The 20379-nt window shown below is 44.8% G+C and overlaps 1 protein-coding gene across 4 annotated transcripts in view; it reads left to right on the top strand.

Annotated features, from left to right (window-relative positions):
• OGDHL (oxoglutarate dehydrogenase L) overlaps positions 1-20379 on the top strand; it is a 128001-nt gene that overhangs the window by 36750 nt on the left and 70872 nt on the right. For all 4 annotated transcript variants that reach the window (XM_075934808.1, XM_075934807.1, XM_006112394.4 and 1 more), the window contains exons 4-5: positions 7619-7721; positions 19913-20028. In XM_075934808.1, the coding sequence (XP_075790923.1) occupies positions 7619-7721; positions 19913-20028 (219 nt within the window). The remainder of the gene's footprint in view (positions 1-7618; positions 7722-19912; positions 20029-20379) is intronic.

The following is a 20379-nucleotide window of genomic DNA, read 5'->3' as shown; positions in this document are numbered from 1 at the left end:
TGGAAGGTCTGAATTCTCTTTTCCCTGGGAAAAATGTGAATCCTGATCACTGTGAATATGATAGTTGGGGAAAATAGTTTTGTAAATTTATTCACGAGACTTGCTGTATCTTGGACATTCCCATCAGTTGCTTTCTCTTTACACCTCCCCTTACCTCCATCTCTCCTTACTGGTAAGTTAGTCATTTTGCCAAATTGAAGTAGGTCAACACCACATGATTTATGCTTGATGTGCTTCTATTATTACTCAGTTTCTGGAGTAAATTGTGCAGTGAGCTGTCATTGGAAACTGCTTCTGATTTGAGTTTTGGCTTCACTGACACAGCAGAGAGTAGGAGCCAATTCTAAGCACAGGTGAACTTTGGTATAATCTCAAGAAATCAGTTGGGTTCTTGACTTGAAAAATATGAACACAATAATAAATAAATGCACAAAAACTGCTTACAAACAGAGGAAAACAGGATTTCAAGCTATGTTGGGTGAAGTGGTTGAAGCAGCCTGTCCTACTGGTCTTTTACTACAGAAATTCTATCTACTATACAATTAGCTATTTACTCGCTTCCTAGCATTCCGAGTTTGTGGAATGGAATGTTTTCTAATGAAATGGTCTGCAGATCAGAACCACTGGGGGAACCCCCTGATTTTTTTGAAAGCATACAGTCAGTGAAGCTTAAATTGGAATTGTTGAAATTTTCCTTAATAGGGTGAGGAGGAAACCTATATTTGACCACAACCTCTGAAAAGAAATGCCTTCTGTTCCATTCACCCTTACAATGGTATGTAAATGGTTAACAGATTTCACAACACATTGAACAGTAAGGCGCATAAATTTACACAGCACTTTCACCGCTTTTTCCTGTATCAATAATTTTAGCTGCTTTTTAATATTATACTTGCAACCCAGGAACACTATCAGACTTGTGACTTAAATGCATCCCTAAAAATGACATGTTTTGAAACTGTTTTGCCAAGAGTGGACTGGTCCTGCCTTGGGCAGGGGGCTGGACTTGATGACCTCCTGAGGTCTCCTCCAGCGCTATGATTCTATGAAATGCTATTCAAATGATAAATCTAAGTGTGTTGCAAAACTACTATACGTTTTTTGACATTTGCTGTCTCAGAATATAATAATTAAACATTTTTTAGCCAGATGTTTTTTTTGTAAGACATTTACTGTTTTACCTGATGTGATTTTACATGTTGTCTTGGATTAGTTATCTATTACAGAGATTAATTAACAGATGATAATTGAAAATGCTAATATCCACAGAGAATAGTTGTTTACTTTTGCTTTTATTACTTCCCTGTTTCCTGAGCTTGTGTAGTGGGTCAGGATAAAACCTGCAAATGGCAGAAAACAGAAATAATACCCGATGGAGATATATTTAGAGGCTCAGTCTTGCAACTTCTGTCCACAGGACATAGTGCTTAGGGTGCCAGGTATCCAATATTGAACTGGACAGTCTGGTATTTTCACCTCCTGTCTGGTAAAAAAATATTCAGAAAATACCAGACACCTAAAATGTCCAGTATCTTCTGATTTTTTTTCTCGGCCAGGAGGCGAAAATCCCGGGTGTTTACTGGGTTCCGCATGGGTGTTGTCCAGCCTGGCACACGGAGGCAAGATGGTGGATGGCCACCAGCAGCCTTTTAGGGCCAAAAAGCCTCAAAAGCATTTCTTAAAGGGGCCATGCTTTTTTGTGTTTGCTCAACAACTGTGCTCTCCCCTCCCTCCCCCCTTTTTTTCCCTCAACAGAATTTTTCCCCAGTAGGGATTTTTTTTGAGTGGGGGGTGTTTGGTATTTTTGGTTAAACCATCTGGCAACCCTAATAATGCTTACTACTATGAGTTCGGATGTTATTACTGACAGTAAAATAAGCATTACGTTTGCTCAGAAGTGTTTGCTGGATTGTAACCTGAAGAAGAAAACCAGGGTCTTAATCAGTGAATTTTGTTACTTCACAGAGATCAAGGTATTAGAATATTATCCTATCATATGAGAGACCAGCATGACTAGAAGTATCATCCTAGCACAGTGGAGGGTGGACAGAGCAATCCTTACTCATAAGCAGAATAGATAGTCATGTAGGCCACCTGAAAACTTGGGGCATACTGGATCTTAATGTCCACCCATCTGCTTCTTCTTAGCCCTTTTCAGTGGCTCTGCTTCTTCCTGAGAGGATCTAATTAACTTAAGTGAAAAAGCCTGCCATTGTATCACAGTAGGGCTGTTAGGAAGCAAGTAAATAGCTAAGTGTGTAGTCGATAGAATTTCTATTGACTACACAATTAGTCGATAAGGGAGTTACCCCCTGCTGCGGCTCTGCAGCTTAAATGTAGAAAGTGTTGGGTGGGCAGGCAGCCTGGCTCCTACTACCTTTAAACTGCAGAGCTGCAGCAGGGGTAGCTCCTGGACCCAGTGGAGCTGGGACTGAGTCAGGCTTGTCTCAGTTCTCACCGGGTCCAGCAGCCACTGTCTGTGGGGGCTCTCGCTGTTTGCTGCCAGCCCTGCCCACTGCGAACAGAGGCTGCTCTGGCAGCAGCCCAGGAACAGGGGACAAGTGCTTTCAGGGGATTTTCTCTATGGCTGCGTCTCATACGCCACTCCTCCACTGCCTCCCCCCTTGTGGGACACAAAATGGACACACTGTGCTCTGGTTGCCTTTGTGGATGCTGCAGCACTCACACCATAGAGCCAGAGCTGCTGCAATGAAGTTCCATGCTCATGGACCTTGTGCTGCGCTTCATGGTGCAGTACTTCCAAACTACCCACATATTGCTCCAGCAGGACAAGGACCAGCCTAGACCACAGGTCCTGCTCATCCAGGTCCTGGTACTTCTGCTGCTGCACATGTCCCTCAATCCCCTGGACACAGCGGAATGCCACTGCTGATGGCAGGAAATCGGTTCAGACTGGTGGACCACATCATCCTGCAGCTATGGGATGACCAGAAGTGGTTGCAGAATTTCTGTATGTGTAAGGCCACCTTCCTCTGTGAGTGGCTTGCCTGTGCCCTCAGGTGACAGGACACCCAAATGAGACCTGCCATCCTCCTGCTGAAGTGCGTTGCCATTGCCTTGTAGAAGCTTGCCACGTCGGACAGCTGCTGCTCCATCAGGAACTAGTTCGGGGTGGGGAAATCCAGTTGGGGCCGTGCTCCTGCAAGTAGCCAAGGCCATCAACCACGTGCTGCGCTATGGAGGGTCGTCAGTCTGGGCAACATGGACAACGGGGGGGAGGGGGGGAGAGAGGGTGGGGTGGAAGGGAGCCCTAGATGGCATTTACATCCCCAATCTTGCTCCTAACCAGCTTTCCTTGGACTACATAAACAGGAAGGGGTACTTCTCCGTGGTGCTGCAGGCCCTCATGGATCACAAGAGATGCTTCACCAACATCAACGTCGGGTGGTCGGAGAAGGCACATGACACCTGAATCTTCCAGAACTCCTGCCTGTTCCAAAAGATGCATACCAGCACTCTTTTCTCTGACTGAATCATCAGAGTTGGGGAGGTGGACATGCCCATAATGATCCTGGGCAAAGCAGCCTCTACCCCTTATTCCCCTGGCTCATGAAGCCCTACATGGGCAGCCTGGACCCAACCAAGGAGCACTTCAACTCCAGGGTGAGCAGGTGCCACATGCTGGTGGAGTGTGAATTCGGCCATTTAAAGGGGAGATTCAGGAGTCTTTTCACGCGCTCACTGAGGTCCAGGCGGAACATACACTTTGTGATGGCAGCCTGCTGTGTGCTCCACAATCTGTGTGAGAGCAAGCGGGAGAATTTTCTGCCAGGGTGAAGGGCAGAGACTGGCCAAAAAAAGGCCACCATTGGATCCTGGACCAGGTCTGGATGAAGGTCAAGGCCTTCATCTAGATCTGGTCCAGGGTCCAGTGGTGGCCTTGGTTGGCCAGGCTGGCAGCAATCCAGCCATAGATGTCCACATTTTGCTTTCTAGTGTAGAGGCCCTGGAGGTTAGTCACCTCCCCCCAGACCCTGATGAGGTCCAGGCTGGAGTTCTCTTGCATCCCTGGCCAATGGCAGCCGTGGGAGGCTCTGAGGGAGGTTTGGGGTCAGTCATGGCTTCCTAGGATGTTGTTGCGTGGCACGGGGCTTGGAAAGCTGGCCACGTGGCACAAGCCCTTCAGCTGCTGCCTGGAGTTTTAAGCTCTGCAGGAGAAGGGGAGCAGTGGACATGCCATGTGTGTCCAGAGAGGTCAGATCTGCAGCTGTGAGAGGCCTCTGGAGGTCAGTTATTGAAGTAGCTGCACCGGAATGTCCACACTAATGCTATTTTGAAATAACAATTTCAAAATTAGTGCTATTCCCCAAGGAAAGCAAGAATTCAGATTTTTGAAATAACTAGCCCATTATTTCAAAATAACAGGTTTGGTAGTATAGACGCTCAACTTATTATTTTGACCTAAGCTGAGTTATTTCGAAATAACTCGCTAGTGTAGACAAGGGCTCAGAAGGCAAGGGGGAAATTTTAGAGCTCTAGGTCTGAGTCTTTTAAGTCATTATTTAAACCTGTTACTTTGGAATCAAGTTTATCATCTCTAAAATAGGCCTTATTTCTGCTGAACCCATGAGCAAGAACTCCAAATTTGCTTGCAAATCTTTGATTTTTCATATGACAGTTTCCAAACTTCCCTGACTTGTTGCATTTAATTTTAAAAATTGAACAGTCTTGAAGCTCTCAACTCCGATTGGTTCAATCAGTTATACAGGGATCAATTTGTCTTCCTTTTGGCTTCATTTATCATGGCAATAATTAGAAAAAAAAGTTGTGATTCCAGAACACAGTTACCTTGCAATTTCTTGGGAAAGATGCATGAGTGGGTGGGAGGAGGGAGAGGGGGAGGAGGGAAAGATTAAAAAAAAAACATTCTCCCATGCTGCAGCATCGAACCTCAATTTCTTTTCCCTCTCCAACTATTTGCATTTTATACACTAAATCAAGGTGAAGTAGCAATCGAAGTAGGAAAATGTGTATGCCGTAGCTAGCATTTTATACTGTAGTAGACAGTGCTACTCTATTGTGCTTTTTTTTGAACCTTGTGATCATCAAAGAGTATACTGGGCACTTCATGTGTATACATACATAGTTGCTACAGAAATTAAATGTTAAATTTTCCTTTTGCTTTTCATTGCAATAATGGCTTTTTTCAGAATTATAGTAGTTATTGCTGGTGCATCAAGTGAGTTACTTTTACTAGTTCTTCTGGTGCTCCAGAGCAAGCGCTGCTTAACATTGATAGAGCTGAGGATTCTGTTCCATTCTGAGTATCATCAACCCTGTTTGCTCAGTTCCAGTTGGATGTGCGTCTCATCAAGGGTGCAATTTGATCAGCGGAACTTTTAATAATGGTGATGCTGCATGAGAAGCCTGGCTACATCAAGGCTAAATTTTTACAAGATTGGCAATTCTAGGAAGTTGTTTTGTTGCTTTGTAAACCAAGCATGCGTCCTATGGAAAATAGACACAAATACCAAACTCCATGGTGATGTTTTTTAGAAAATCGCTTTAAGAGTATAACTGCACTTTAAGTTGTTCAGTTGTTGCTTCTTATACTCAAATTCTAGTTCAACCTTTGAAATTATAGTTTGTTCATTGAAGTTTAGGACACTAGTTTATTGAAACTAGTATATTGAATTGAATTGTCATCCAGTAATTCATAGATGTATCCATTAACTTAAAAACTAAGCTGTATGGGGAAATGTCCTCTCATAGAGCAGTAACTGTTTAAAAGATAGGAAATAAAGTATAGAAATAACTGGTCAGTTTTCACAGTGGAGAGCCCCAACGTGTCTATACTTGGACTTGTGCTGTTCAGCAAATTAATAAATGTTCAGGGAAAAAAAAGGTAAACAGCAAAATGGCAAAATTTGTAGACAACACAACACTTCAAAGAGTTAAGTCAAAAACGGATTGCAAAAGTTACGAGAGGATCTCATGAAACTAGGTGACTGAACCAAAATAACAGATGAATTAAATCTACAGTACAGGAGACCCCTGCACTTATGACCTAATTGGCTCTTGGAAAACTGTTATAAGTCAAGCTGTCGTAAGTCAAACCCTTATTTCCCATAGGTGCAATATTATAATTGGTGGTTCTGTTCCTGAAAACCTATTTCATACCCTAAAAATACCAAAATTGACTACAGAAATGTAGGAAAACTAAACTAAATAGATAAAATAATGTACAAAATAACTAAAAAGTGAAGACCGATGTGATGGAGACTTGTGCAGTTCAAACAGCAGCTGCAGACTGGCGAGTCTGACCTTGTGCATTCCCTGTATTGGGATGACATGTGGAGTCTATGGTGAACGTCGTCATAAATGCAAGTTGTGGACATAAGTGTGTGTGTGTGTGTGTGTGTGTGTATGGGGGGGAGTAGCTATCTCGCATTTTAAAAAAAAGTCATAAATTATGGGGGATTGTAAGTTGGGGGTTGTCTGTATAAAGTATTGCACCTTGGAAAAATAATGCCAATCATATATACAGAATGATGGGCTCTAAATTAGCAATTACCACTCAGAAAAGAAGTTTTAGAGCTATCATGAATAGCTCCCTGAAAACATCCATTCAATGTGCATCAGCAATAAAAAAAGCTAACCAAATGTGAGGAATCATTGGGAAAGAAAATATCATAATGCTGCCAAATGAATCCATGGTATGCCTTCACTTTGAATACAGTTCTGGTCATCTCATCACAAAAAAAAAAATAATTTGAAAAGGTGCAGAGGAGGAAAATGTAGAGAAAGAAAACAAAATGCTTAGCGGTATGGAACAGCTTTCTATATGGGGGGAGAAAAATTACTGGGACTGTTCAGCTTGGAAAAAAGATTACTAAGGAGGGATATGTTAGAGCTCTATACAATCTACATGGTAAGGAGACAGTGAAAGGGAAAAAGTGTTTATTTATCTCTTTACATAATACAAAAGGTAGGGATCACCAGATGAAAATAGGAAGCAGGGTTTAAAAATTTGTGCGAAAGTACTTCTCACAATGCACTGTCAGTCTTTGGAACTCATTGCCTTGGAGACTTGTGAGGATACAAAATAAGTGAGTTCAAAAAAGAATTAGATAAGCGCATGGGAAAATAGATCCATCAGTGATTGTTAGCCAAGATAGCTGGGAACACAACCCACCATGCACTAGACATCCTTAAACTTTTAATTGCCAGAAACATCTGTCACCAACCACTGACAACAGGAAAGAGAGAAATGGGAAAGGAGGAAAGACTGCATTGTAGTCTCACTCAACAGTTCAGATTTGTCCCTTCCATTTGGAAATGGCTGCCCAACTATGAGATTAGCTGTGGCTCCTGGATTGGTCTGATTATCCACCTGCGGTTCTACCTGTGTTCGCTGACTATCATTTTATGGACCATAATAATCTTGAAACTGAGACATTGCTGACTACCAGGGGACTAGATGGACCATTGGTCTGCTCCCATAGGGTTTATCATATATTTGTATATTTGATTCCATGAGTTCTGTGTGTTGGGGGCACAACTGTTAGTGAGTTCTCCCTTTTTTTACTGACTTCATTTATCATTCATTTTTGTGTGTGTTTTTCCTCCCTCTTCCTATCTAATTGTATCCATTCAGATCCGTGGACATCATGTGGCGCAGTTGGATCCCCTAGGAATCTTGGATGCAGATTTGGATTCATTTGTTCCATCTGATTTAATCACTACTATTGATAAACTGGGTGAGAATTTCAAACTTTATATTAACCATTGTTTGTCCAGAGACATGTCTCATGGTACAATCTATCCTCCTAGAGAGGCAATATAATTACAACAACTGAGTATTGTATTTTTCTTAGGTAGGACAACTATTAATTGGAGAAAGGTCCTCTAACCTTATATATTATTTTGATAAATCACTGTGCCTTTTCTTTGATTGTGATACGTTTTATGTGAATCTTCTAATGAATGACCACTCCTCATGGAAATTTGAAAATAGAGAAGTACCTCATTTTTGCACTGCCTACATGTAGAAGCAGCTGAAGTTCATTAGTGGGCTTGTTTGAAACTTGGGGAGGTCTATGCTTTTAGAATATTAGGGAATTGAGTGTAGATTGGCTGATGAGATGGTAATGTATAATGTGGGTTTGGCAATTTGCACAGATGTATTAGAAGAGGATGGCCAATCATTTGAGTGAAGCTTCTCTCTTCTCAGTTGGTTGCCACTGCATGGTATTTTGTTGAACATTTATTGTGGGGAGGATAGGCGGGCAGACTGAGGGACAGTGGAATTTAGAACAAGTGCACAGTAAACAAACAGTTACACAGTGCCCATGGTATCTTATTACTGTACTAGAAGACTGGTCTGGCATTGCCTGGGTCCTTCAGGACAGGGGACTGGTGGTGTGGGGCGTGTAAGAGTCAGGGCACCTCCTTGAGGTGACAGGTGGCATGGAGAGGGATCCAAGAATCAGGGAGGAGTCAAGGAAGGGCTCAGGGCAGGGAGCTGTGGATGTGGGGAAGGTGCAAGAGTGAAGGTTGGGAGGGGGTGAGGAGAAGCTTAGGGTGGCAGGTCCCATCTAGTGGGGCCTTCTCTCCCCCACCCACGGCTGGAATGGGCTTTTTCTCTCCGTCTAACCCCCCATAGTCGTCAGGAGTCTTTTCTTTTCCTGCAGTCTCCAGTGCTGTGGCCAAGGGGAGGGAAGTAGGAGGACTATTTACCTGGTCTGGTGGCAGGCAAGATGGCAAGCTCTAGCTGGCCACTCTTGGTGGTGCAGCTGTCTCCAGTACTCACGTAATGCATCCTTCCTCTCTACTCCCTCCATTTACATGTTATGGAAAACAGTCCCATTCCAGGGATTTCCTGTTGGCCTGGCACAAGCAAACCCTGATCTTGTGTTAATTTAGGAGAAGAGGAAGCTGCATATCAAATTTGATGGCCTTAGCTCTTACTGTTTAGGAGGAGTTCTTGAACAAACAGGCTCACAGACAGATGGACTCAGACATGCTCTAAAATATATATAAAGGAAATGGTCATATGCAGTGCATTGTTCTGAACCACATCTAAAGTGACTAATAGACATTTCTGTAATTGCCCATCACTATGGTTTGAGCGCTACGTGGAAGAGATCTTAATTGTCAACGGATTTAAATTCAAAATGTATCGTACTCATTATTACTTAAGGGTTAGTTTCTAATAATTATCTTTAGTTATATGGCCTTATTATTGTGACTTAGGTATATTCCAAAAAAAACATATTGACTTAAAGTTTTTTAGACTGATAAGTGGAGAAGTGGGATACTGGGAAGAAACTGAAGGAGAAAGTTGTGACAGAGGACCACCTCTGATTGGTACGAAGAAGGTGGGGCAATCAGCTGGTTATCTCAAGTGTCTGTACATAAAGGTAAGAAGCCTGGGAAACAAGCAGGAAGAATTAGAAGTCCTGGCACAGTCAAAGAATTATGATTTGATTGGAACAACAGAGTTGGTGGGATGACTCACATGGTTGGAGCACCATCATGGAAGGGTATAAACTGTTCAGGAAGGACAGGCTGGGAAGAAAAGGTGGAGGAGTTGCACTGTATGTAAGAGAGCAGTATGATTGCTCAGAGCTCCTGTATAAAGCGGGAGAAAAGCCTGTTGAGAGTTTTTGGGTTAAATTTAGAGTTGGGAGCAACTGGTCATGGTGGATGTCTGCTCTAGACCATCAGATCAGGTAGACAAGGCTTTTTTCAGACAACTAAGAGAAGCTTCCAGATCACAGGCCCTGGTTCTCATGGGGGACTTGAATCACCCTGATATCTGTTGGGAGACCAATACAACAGTACACAGACAATCCAGGAAGTTTTTGGAGAATGTTGGGACAACTTCCTGGTACAAGTGCTGAAGGAACTGACCAGGGGCCATGTGCAGCTTGACCTCCTGCTCACAAACAGGGAAGAATTAGTAGGGAAAGTTGATGTGGATGGCAACCTGGGCAGCAGTGATCATGAGATTATTAAGTTCAGTATCCTGGCCAAAGGAAGAAAGGAGAGCAGAAGACCGACCCTGGACTTCAGAAAAGCAGACTTTGATTCCCTTAGGGAACTTATGGGCAGGATCCCCTGGGATGCTAACATGAAGGGGAAAGGATTCTAGGAGAGCTGGCTATATTTTAAGGACACATTACTGAAGGTACAGGAACAAGTCATCCTGATGCACAGTAAGAAAAGCAAATATGGTAGGAGACTAGCTTAGCTTAGCAGTAAAATCCTTGATAAGCTGACAAGAAGTGGAAACTTGGACAGGTGACCAGGGAGGAGTAGAAATATATTTCTCGAGCATGCAAGGCTGTAATCAGGAAGGCCAAAGCACAATTGGAATTGCAGATAGCAAGGTGTGTAAAGGGTAACAAGAAAGGTTCCTACAGACATGTTAGCAATAAGAGGGTGATCAGGGAAACTGGGAGACCCTTTCTGGATGAGGGAGATAACCTAGTGAAGGATGATATGGAAAAAGCTGAAATACTCAATGCTTTTTTTTGCCTCTCTTTACAGACAAGGTCAGCTCCCAGGCTACTGCACTAGGCAATACAGTATGGGAAGGAGGTGGGCAGCCCTGGGTGGAGAAAGAACAGGTTAGGAACTATTTAGAAAAGCTAAATGTACATAAATCCATGGGTCCGGACTTAATACATCCGAGGGTACTGAGGGAGATGGTAAATGTCATTGCGAAGCCTTTGGCCATTATCTTTGAAAAATCGTGGCGATCAGGAGAGCTCCCGGATGATTGGGAAAAGGCAAATGTAGTGCCCATCTTTAAGAAAGGGAAGAAGGATGATCCAGGGAACTATAGTCCAGTCAGTCTTACCTCAGTCCCTGGAAAAATCATGCAGGGGATCCTCAAGGAATCCATTTTGAAGCACTTGGAAGAGGGGAAGGTGATCAAGAATAGTCAGCATGGATTCACGAAGGGCAAGTCGTGTTTGACCAATCTGATTAGCTTCTATGATGAGGTAACTGGCTCTGTGGATATGGGGAAGTCAGTGGATGTGATATACCTTGACTTTAGCAAGGCTTTTGATACAGTCTCCCACAACATTCTTGCCAGCAAGTTAAAGGAATGTGGATTGGATAAATGGACAGTAAGATGGACAGAAAGCTGGCTGGAAGGTCGGGCCTAACGGGTAGTGATCAACGTCTCGATGTCAGGTTGGTGGTCGGTTTCTAGCGGAGTGCCCCAAGTATCGGTTCTGGGACTGGTTTTGTTCAGCATCTTTATTAATGACCTGGATGAGGGGATGGATTGCACCCTCAGCAAGTTTGCGGATGGCACTAAGCTAGTGGGAGAGGTAGACACGCTGGAGGGCAGGGATAGAGTCCAGAGTGACTTAGACAAATTGGAGGATTGGACCACAAGAAATCTGATGAGGTTCAACAAGGACAAGTGTAGAGTCCTTCATTTGAGACGGAAGAATCCCAAGCATTGTTACAGGCTGCGGACCTTCTGGCAAAGTAGCAGTTGTGTAGAAAAGGATCTCGGGATTACAGTGGATGAGAAGCTGGACCTGAGTCAACAGTGTGTCCTTGTAGCCAAGAAGGCTAATGGCATACTACAGTAAACTTCCGATAATCCGGCACCTTTAGGACCCAGGGGGTGCCGGATTATCAGATATGCTGGACTATCGGAAGGGGGGGGGCTATGAGGAGTCTGGGGTGGGGTGGGCGGGATGCCACCCCAGATCCCTCATAGCCTCCCCTCCCAATAGTCTGGCTCTGCCCCAGGTGTCCCTGATTCAACCGCTGCTGGTCAGTTTCAGCAGCGGTTGAATTGGGGACGCCTGCAGCAGAGCAGCTGGGGTACTGCCGGGTTGGTCCCACAGCCCCGAGGGGCAGCGCTATGGGATCTACCCAGCAGCACTCCAGCTGCTCTGCTCCCACCTTGGCTTCCCCGATTCAGCTGCTGGTCAGTTTTAGCAGCGGCTGAATCGGGGAAGCTGGGGGCAGAGCAGCTCCAATGGTCCGGCTGCCCGGAGCACTTCTGGGTTCCTGATGTTGCCGGACCATCAGGAGTGCCGGACCATCAGATGCAGGACCATCGGAGTTTGACTGTAGGTTGCATTAAAAGGAGCATTGCCAGTCGATCCAGCAATGTGATTATTTCTCTTTACTCGGCTCTAGTGAGACCACGTCTGGGGTATTGTGTCCAGTTCTGGGCCCCCAATTACAGGAAGGATGTGGATGCATTGGAGAGGGTCCAGCAGAGGGCGACCAAAATTATTAGGGAGCTGGAGCATATGACCTACGAGGAGAGGCTGAGGGAGTTGGATCTAATTAGTCTGCAGAAGAAAAGAGTGAGAGGGAATTTGATAGCAGCCTTCCACTTCCTGAAGGGAGGTTCCATAGAGGATGGGGAGAGGCTGTTCACAGTAGTGATGGTTGGCAGAACAAGGAATAATGGTCTCAAGTTGCGGTGAGAGAGGTCCACGTTGGATATTAGGAAAAATATTTCCCTAGGAGGGTGGTGAAGCACTGGAATTGGTTACCTAGGGAAGTAGTGGAGTTTCCATCCCTAGAAGTATTGAAGTCTTGGCTTGTGAGAGCCCTGGCTGAGTTGATTTAATTGGGATTGGTCCTGCCTTGGGCAGGGGGCTGGATTTGATGGCTTTCTAAGGTCTCTTCCAGCTCTGATTCTCAAGGAATTCATTTTGAAGTACTTGGAAGAGAGGAAAGTGATCCAGAATAGTCAACATGGATTCACTAAGAGCAAGTCAAGCCTGACCAATCCAGTTGCCTTCTATGATGAGGTAATTGGCTCTGGATATGGGAAAAATGGTTGACGTGATATATCTTGACTTTAGCAGAGCTTTTTATATGATCTTCCACAGTATTCTTGCCAGCAAGTTAAGGAAGTATAGATTGGATAAATGGACTGTAAGGTAGATAGAAAGCTGGCTAGACTGTCGGGCTCAATGGGTCAATGGCTTGATGTCTGGTTGGCAGTTGGTGTCAAGCAGCGTGTCCCAGGGGTCAGTTCTGGGGCTGGTTTTGTTCAACATGTTTGTTTAATGACTTGGATGAGGGGATGGATTGCACCCTCAGCAAGTTTGTGGATGACACTAAGATGGAGGGGAGGTAGATACACTGAAGGTTTGGGATAGGGTCCAGCGTGACCTAGACAAATTGCTTTTGGCCCAATCTTCCAATCTGATGAGGTTCAGCAAGGACAAATGCTGAATCCTGCACTTGGGCTGGAAGAATCCCAAGCTTTTACAGGCTGGGGACTGATGGACTAAACAGCAGTTTCTCAGAAAAAGACCTGAGGATTACAGTGGATGAGAAGCTGGATATGAGTCAACAGTGTGCCCTTGTAGTCAGAAGGCTAATGACATGCCAGGTTGCATTAGGAGGAGCATTGCCAGCAAATCTCGAGAATTAGTCCCTGTTGCAGGGCCGAATGATGGACGAAGCTGGGTGGAGTGGTGACAGGCGATTTATTCGGTTTCCACATCCAGACCGCTCGTTCCCCTCTGCCTCGTGACCAACGAAGTGAGCCCTAAGTTATGGTTACAGCATCTTTTATCCCTACCCTTTTCTTGGTACCCGCCGTATCCCTTTCTTTCCGAATCATCCTTTTGTTTCCTAATATGGTGAGGATACCTCTTCCCGGACCCGGCCTCTCCATATTAGGAAGCAACCTTTCCCTGGCCCCTATTTATTGATTCCTTATATGGTGCATTTTGAAGCCTTATTTTATTGGCAGCAGATTGGGTAATTGGATGGCCTAACTTACGGTAAGGCCCCAAATTAGGGAACTTTGTGGCTTAATTTTTGAGAGGACACTACTCCTGAGGCAATCCTTGTATTGCCCTTTTTCTTGTTACATAAGGGCCTCCCCATGCAGCTGAGGGTCGTCTTGCTTCCAAGCTGGGTTTCTGAGGAGAATTATGAAGGCAGGCTCTTACGCCTGGATCCTGCCTTCAGCTCCCTGTAGGCCAGATCTAGTGCTGAGACCCCTTTATTCCCACACCCACAGTCCCCTTTATTCAGCACTGGTGAGGTCGCATCTGGAGTACTGCATCTAGTTTTGAGGCCCCCATTACAGAAAGGATGTGGACGCATTGGAGAAAGTCTAGTGGCAGCCAACAAAATGATTAGGGGGCTGGAGCACATGACTTATGAGGGAAAGCTGAGGTATTTGGGCTTATTGAGTCTACAGAAGAGAAGAGTGAGGATGGAGAGAGGCTTTCTTCAGTGGTGACAGGTGACCAAAGAAGGGGCAATGGTCTCAAGTTGTAGTTGAGCAGGTCTAGATTGGATATTAGGGAAAACTATTTCACTAGGAGGGTGGTGAAGCACTGGAATGGGTTAGCTAGAGAGATGGTGGAACCTCCATCCCTAGAGGCTTTTATGTCCCAGCTTGACAAAGCCCTGGCTGGGATGATTTTGTTGGGGTTGGTCCTGCTTTGGCCAGGGGGTTGGACTCGATGACCTCCTGAGGTCTCTTCCAACTCCAGGATTCTGTGATATTATAAACATACTAAAATCTTAATACAGTAGTTCAGTGAGTGATTCCTGTGCCTTAATTACTTCTGTGGAATAGCAGTGTGGCTGTCCAGGAATAAATCTTTCTGTGGATGATGAAAGAGCTGCATATTTTAAAAAATAGGTTTGATGTAAGTTTTCTGACTAAATGAAGAGATGCTTAAATTTGAGTCTTAGTCCTCTCAATATCCATGCCATCTTTTTGTCTTAATTTAAAGAATCTGTCTGAGCTGTATCTTTATAGGAAGAAAAATTGAGGTTGAAGAACTTTGAACAATGACTGTAAACCTGAATGTTGTTGTAATCAGTTAACAGTGTCTTAGAGGAATAATGCAGTGTGTTCTGGTTCTCCAGAAATTGCTTTAGGTTTCTTAGATATAATTTGTTTCAGAGATGAAGGAACATGATCAATATACAGTAAACTTGTGATAATCCGGCACCTTTAGGACCCAGCGAGTGCTGGATTATCAGATATGCCGGACTATAGGAAGGGGGGGGCTATGACAGGTCTGGGGTGGAGTGGGGGGGATGCGCCCTTTGGCGCTGCGGGACTAAACCGGCAGCACCCCATCTGCTCTGTCCCAGACTTCCCCAAGTCAGAGCATGCTGTGCCTGGGCTTCCCGGAGTCAGCCGCTGGTCAGTTTCAGCAGCGGCTGACTTGGGGAAGTCTGGGGCAGAGCAGCTGGGGTGTTGCTGGGTTGGTCCCGCAGCGCCGAGGGGCGATGCTACGGAACCAACCTGGCAGCACCCCAGCTGCTCTGCCCCTGGCTTCCCTGAGTCAGCCGCTGGTCAGTTTCAGCAGTGGCTTAATCGGGGAACCCGGGGGCAGAGCAGCTCCAATTGTCCGGCTGCCCGGAGCACTTCCGGGTTCCAGATGGTGCCGGACCATCAGGAGTGCCAGACTATTGGATGCCGGGCCACTGGAGTTTTACTATATAGGCAGTCCCCGGGTTACGTACAAGATAGGGACTGTAGGTTTGTTCTTAAGTTGAATCTGTATGTAAGTCGGAACTGGCGTCCAGATTCAGCCGCTGCGGAAACTGATCAGTTTCAACAGTGGCTGAATCTGGACGCCAGTTCTGACTTACATACAGATTCAACTTAAGAACCCCAGGCATCCCCAAGTCAGCCGCTGCTGAAACTGATCAGCGGCTGATTCCAGGAAGCCCGGGGCAGGGGCTTCCTGTAGTCAGCCACTGGTCAGTTTCAGCAGCAGCTGACTTGGGGACGCCTGGGGCAGAGCAGCTGGGGTGCTGCCGGGTTGGTCCAGTAGTGCCCAGAGCGGCGCTATGGGACCAACCGGCAGCGCCCCAGCTGCTGTACCACAGGCGTCCGGAGCAAAGCCGCGGAGCACGGTGGTAGCGGGACAGCCCAGACGTGCTGTGGCTGTCCTGCTGCCCTCGGGCTCTGCGGCTTTGCTCTGCTTTGCTCCCTGTCCCCCTGGTCTGCAGACCGGGGGACGGGGAGCAAGCGGCAGAACACGCGGGCAGCGGGCAGCCCAGACGCGTCTGGACTGTCCGCTGCCTGTGTGCTCCGCGGCTTTGCTCTGCTTTGCTCTCCGTCCCCCTGGTCTGCTGGAGACCAGGGAGAGGGCCCCGTTCGTAACTGCGGATCCGACGTAAGTGGGATCCGCATAACTCGGGGACTGCCTGTAGTATCTTTTCTCTTAAAGTTTAAAAAAAAGCTAGAATAAAGAGCAGCTGCTAAAAGAGATCCACCAACATTGGAACCTAAAATTTATCTCCTTCATTGTCTTAAAATCCAACTTACCTATCTACTTTTATTTCTGCTCTATCTTTCTTTGTATGGAAAATTTGGATAGGAAATAAAACATGGTGCAAAGAGTGGATATCCGCGTTGTAACAGATCTCTAATTTACTTTGTCTGTAATCCAGTTGGCCTTATTGCCTTTCCTAGATCTGGTGATCAGGAGAAATAAGGTTCTGGGCTTCCTTCTGCAATAGAAAATCAATATAGTTCTTCAGCCTGTAATTTAGAGATGTTTGCATAGAGCACTGATATTCTCTCTGCCTCTCCTTGGATCCTTAATTTGAATGAAATGACAGTGGACACTTAATTAATTTTGCAAATACTGCTATCCTACATATAGGATTGATTAATTAAATCCTTGTGAATTAATGTAGAAAGAATGTCAATCAGCCTGATGAGACGCATGAAACTAGAAATGGCATGTGTTAATCCCTCTTGCCACCCATCCTCAGTATGTTGATGTTTTCCTTAGTGTCATGAGCACTGTCTGTAGTAAAACAAACCAAAAAGCTTAACTCAGGACCTTGGTGGAGACTATTCTAGGGTTGCCAGATGGTCTCCCAAAAAATACTGGACACCCGATATTTTTTTGGTCGAGCCAAAAAAAAAAAAAAAAAGGAATGCAGGATAAGCGGCGATCGTAACCCCACCTCCCAGCTGGGACTCCCAGGCTGGGAGGCGGGGCCACGATCAGTGTTGGGAGACTGTGATTCTGCAGAAGCCTTGCGGGGGCGGGCTCCCAGCCATTCCCCCCGTCCCCACCAGGCTTCTGTGCAATCAGAGGCTCCCAGAGCCGATGGTGGTCCCGTCTCACCAGGCTGGGAGTCCCAGCTGGGCCCTGATTGCTGCTCTGGGTGCTTCAGAAGCCTAGCCGGGGCAGGGGGAGTGGCTGGGACTACCAGCCACTCCCCCTGCCCCGGCTAGGCTTCTGAAGCACCCAGAGCAGCGATCGTGGATCCACTTCTCAGCTGGGACTCCCCACCTGGTAGTGCTCTGGGTGCTTCAGAAGCTTTGCGGGGCCTTCAGAAGCCTTGGGGGACTCCCAGGCAGGGAGGCGGGGCCGCCATCAGTGCTGGGAGCCTGTGATTGCACAGAAGCACTGATGGACTCCCAGCCACTCTCCCCGCCCCCGCCAGGCTCCTGCGCAATCACAGGCTCCTAGCGTCGCTCGTGGTTCCGCCTTTCAGCCACTCCCCCCACCCATGCTATGCTTCCCGTCCAGTGCGCAGCTGGAAAAATAAAAGAATATTGGACTTTGCACAGGTGCTCTGGTGGCCATTCTGTCCATAGCAATCACTGCTTATTTGCGAGATAGCGTTCAGTCCGTCTGGACGCTCTCTTTTGCAAAAGCGCGTCACTTTTTTGATGCACTTTTGCAGTGTGGACGCTCTCTTGTGCAAAAAGTTTTTGTGGAAGATCTCTTCCAAGAAAAGCTTCTTGCGTAAGAAGCCTGGAGTCTAGATGTAGCCTCAGTTGGTCTGGATCAGATTTGTGAGACCAAAGATATGCTCTTTCGTTTGGACTCATCTCTGACCCTGTGCCTTTTAAAAGGGAATTGCAGAAGTTGGCTCTATAGTAACTTTCTTTAAAAGAGTTAAGCAGAACTGGTGAAGTAACTCAAGCGTCTAGGATGCCAAAATAACTGCAGTTCTGCAAGGCAGTTTTCATCCAGTTTCTGCAGTGGGAACATGATTTCTGCTAGAGCTGAAGAAAACCCATTCTTAGTCCTTGGGAGGCGCTCGTACCCGAGTCTGCCCTCTGGTATAAACGAAAGAATAATGACTATGCTAGAAGCTGAGATGTAATATCTGTGTTATTAAATTAACAAAATACAATTAATTTAAAATGCTAGTGTCACCTTATACTTATGTGCAGTCTGTTACGGCTGATTATGATACTTATTAAAAATTTAAAGTGAAAAATGAAGTGCTGTTTATCTAGTTACCATTTTCACTTTTTAAATGCAAATATTACATATTCTTAATAATATATTGATGAACTGGCATTAGGGTTTGATTTTTAAGTTATTTAGTGGTGTTGCCCCTTTCTGGAATTTGAACATTGTTAACTCTTAGCCTGAATAATACCCAGATATCTGTCTAGGTATTATTCAGTGAATGCTAAACATCTTGTTTACAGTATGTGTTCAGTCTGCAAAGGGTTAAAATTAAGCTTCCTCAAGCAGAACCTTCAACTTGTACTTTGAGCAATGCTGTGATACTTATTAGTCTTGTTCAAACTTCATTTCTTGGCTCTGCAAAAGATAGGTTAAAGATTGGCTGAAACAGATTTCTTGGCCTTGGCACGTTCAGAGATCCCTAAATCAAGGTGGAGATGATGCATTCTTTTCACAGTACCTGGCCTTGAGAGAAACTAATTTATAAGCCATTTGGTTCAAATCTAATGTTATTGGTAGGACTTGTGTTACTCATGGCAAAAACAGGCTCAGTTTCGCCTCCTAACATTAAAATGAGATTGTGAGGTCCCCCTCCTCCTGGGGTCTCTAGGTAATTTGTAAGCTATTTGATGGCATGTGTAAAATAAATTGATAATATCAGTGAATATCCCCATCTTGCAAACTAATTGGTGATACTGCCGCTGACTGTCTCATGACCTAAGGACTGATTATACGTGTAGTGCAATTATAACACAACTTTTGCATCTCTGATAAACACACACATTATTCCTTCAATCTGGATTTTCTTCACTGTTTCATTCTGATTTTTGCTGCTGCTGCTATTTTTTGGCAACAAGGACAGTAACGTATTGCCCAGTGGTTTTATAAAAACATTGTTAGCTAGAAGGCTGCAAATTATTTCATTTTCCATGATCTTACTTATAGACTTTGTAATTTTTATACTTTTAGGTTGTAGGAAGAATTTTAGTGAATAAAAGTTTATGGACATACCATTGTTTTCAAAAGAATATAGGCATTTTAAGAGGAGAATTGCCAGAAGTACCTGTAATGAACTCAAATTTGCTACGTATTTTTGTTTTCCAAAAAATGCATTGGGCACCAAAAAAAACCCCAAAACAAATCATAACCAACACACATCCCTGAGAAATAAGGGAATTAAGTTTCTCCCTCAAAAAACTTACAACTTAAATTATATAAGTGAGGATAATAAATTAAAAGTTTGGGAAGGAAGGACAAAAGTTATGGTGTGATGAATCTGTTAAAAGCTGCTTTTTCTTGTATTGCCACATTTCACGGCAGAAGTGAATTAAGATGAAATTTTAATAAAAGCTAAAATAATGGAAACTGGGAACATAGTGAAGGTGCTAAGTTATTCCCAATGTTGAAGGTTTCTGTCAGAGCTAGCCTTCCATTGGAATATTGTACTACTTGCTTTCAGAGCAGATACCAGTATAGTACATGAGATTGCTCCTTCATCTGATAAATGTCTTGAAAACTATGTCAATGTGCTTGTTAAATATGGATTTCTCCAAGTACGTGGTGAATGTGGCATGCATTACAATGTGGAAATACAGAACATCTTCCCTTTTCCCTGAGAGTAAGAAGTTATGTTATAGCCTGCCTAAGCTTCCACAGTGTATTGTCTTGACCAGAACATACTGCTTCTTTAGCTTTGTGCTTTTTTTTGTCTCCCTGCCTCCTCACCAATGGGCACACTGTAGGGTTTTATGGCTTGCACGAATCTGACTTGGACAAGGTTTTTCGATTGCCTACAACCACCTTCATAGGAGGAGATGAGACTGCTCTTTCTTTACGAGAGATCATCAAGCGGCTGGAGGTCAGTGTGGTGATTTATCTTGTGTAACTGCTTTCATCCAGATGGAAGTGAGCTGCTGTTGTCTGTGTGTATGAAATTGGTCCATTCCACTAGAGCTGATAATACATTCTATACATAAGGGAACTTACAGTGGCATTCAAGGTGATCCTAGAAGTTTCTATAATGTTAGAAGCTGTAGGGTCATCTTTCAAATGCCCCAAATAATCAGAATAATTGACAAAGTAGTGGTAAGCCATGCAACACAATACTAACAAAGACCCATATCTTTTAAAGGGATCATGCTGGCAGATCACTTAGCAGGATAAGGAACCCTAAAACATTCCTTTGGGTTTTTTTGGGTTTGTCCCACAC

This window comes from Pelodiscus sinensis, chromosome 8 (genome assembly GCF_049634645.1).
Source record: "Pelodiscus sinensis isolate JC-2024 chromosome 8, ASM4963464v1, whole genome shotgun sequence".
Lineage (NCBI taxonomy): Eukaryota > Metazoa > Chordata > Testudines > Trionychidae > Pelodiscus > Pelodiscus sinensis.
The sequence above is the reverse complement of the archived record's forward strand: the minus strand, read 5'-3'. Positions and strand labels throughout refer to the sequence as shown.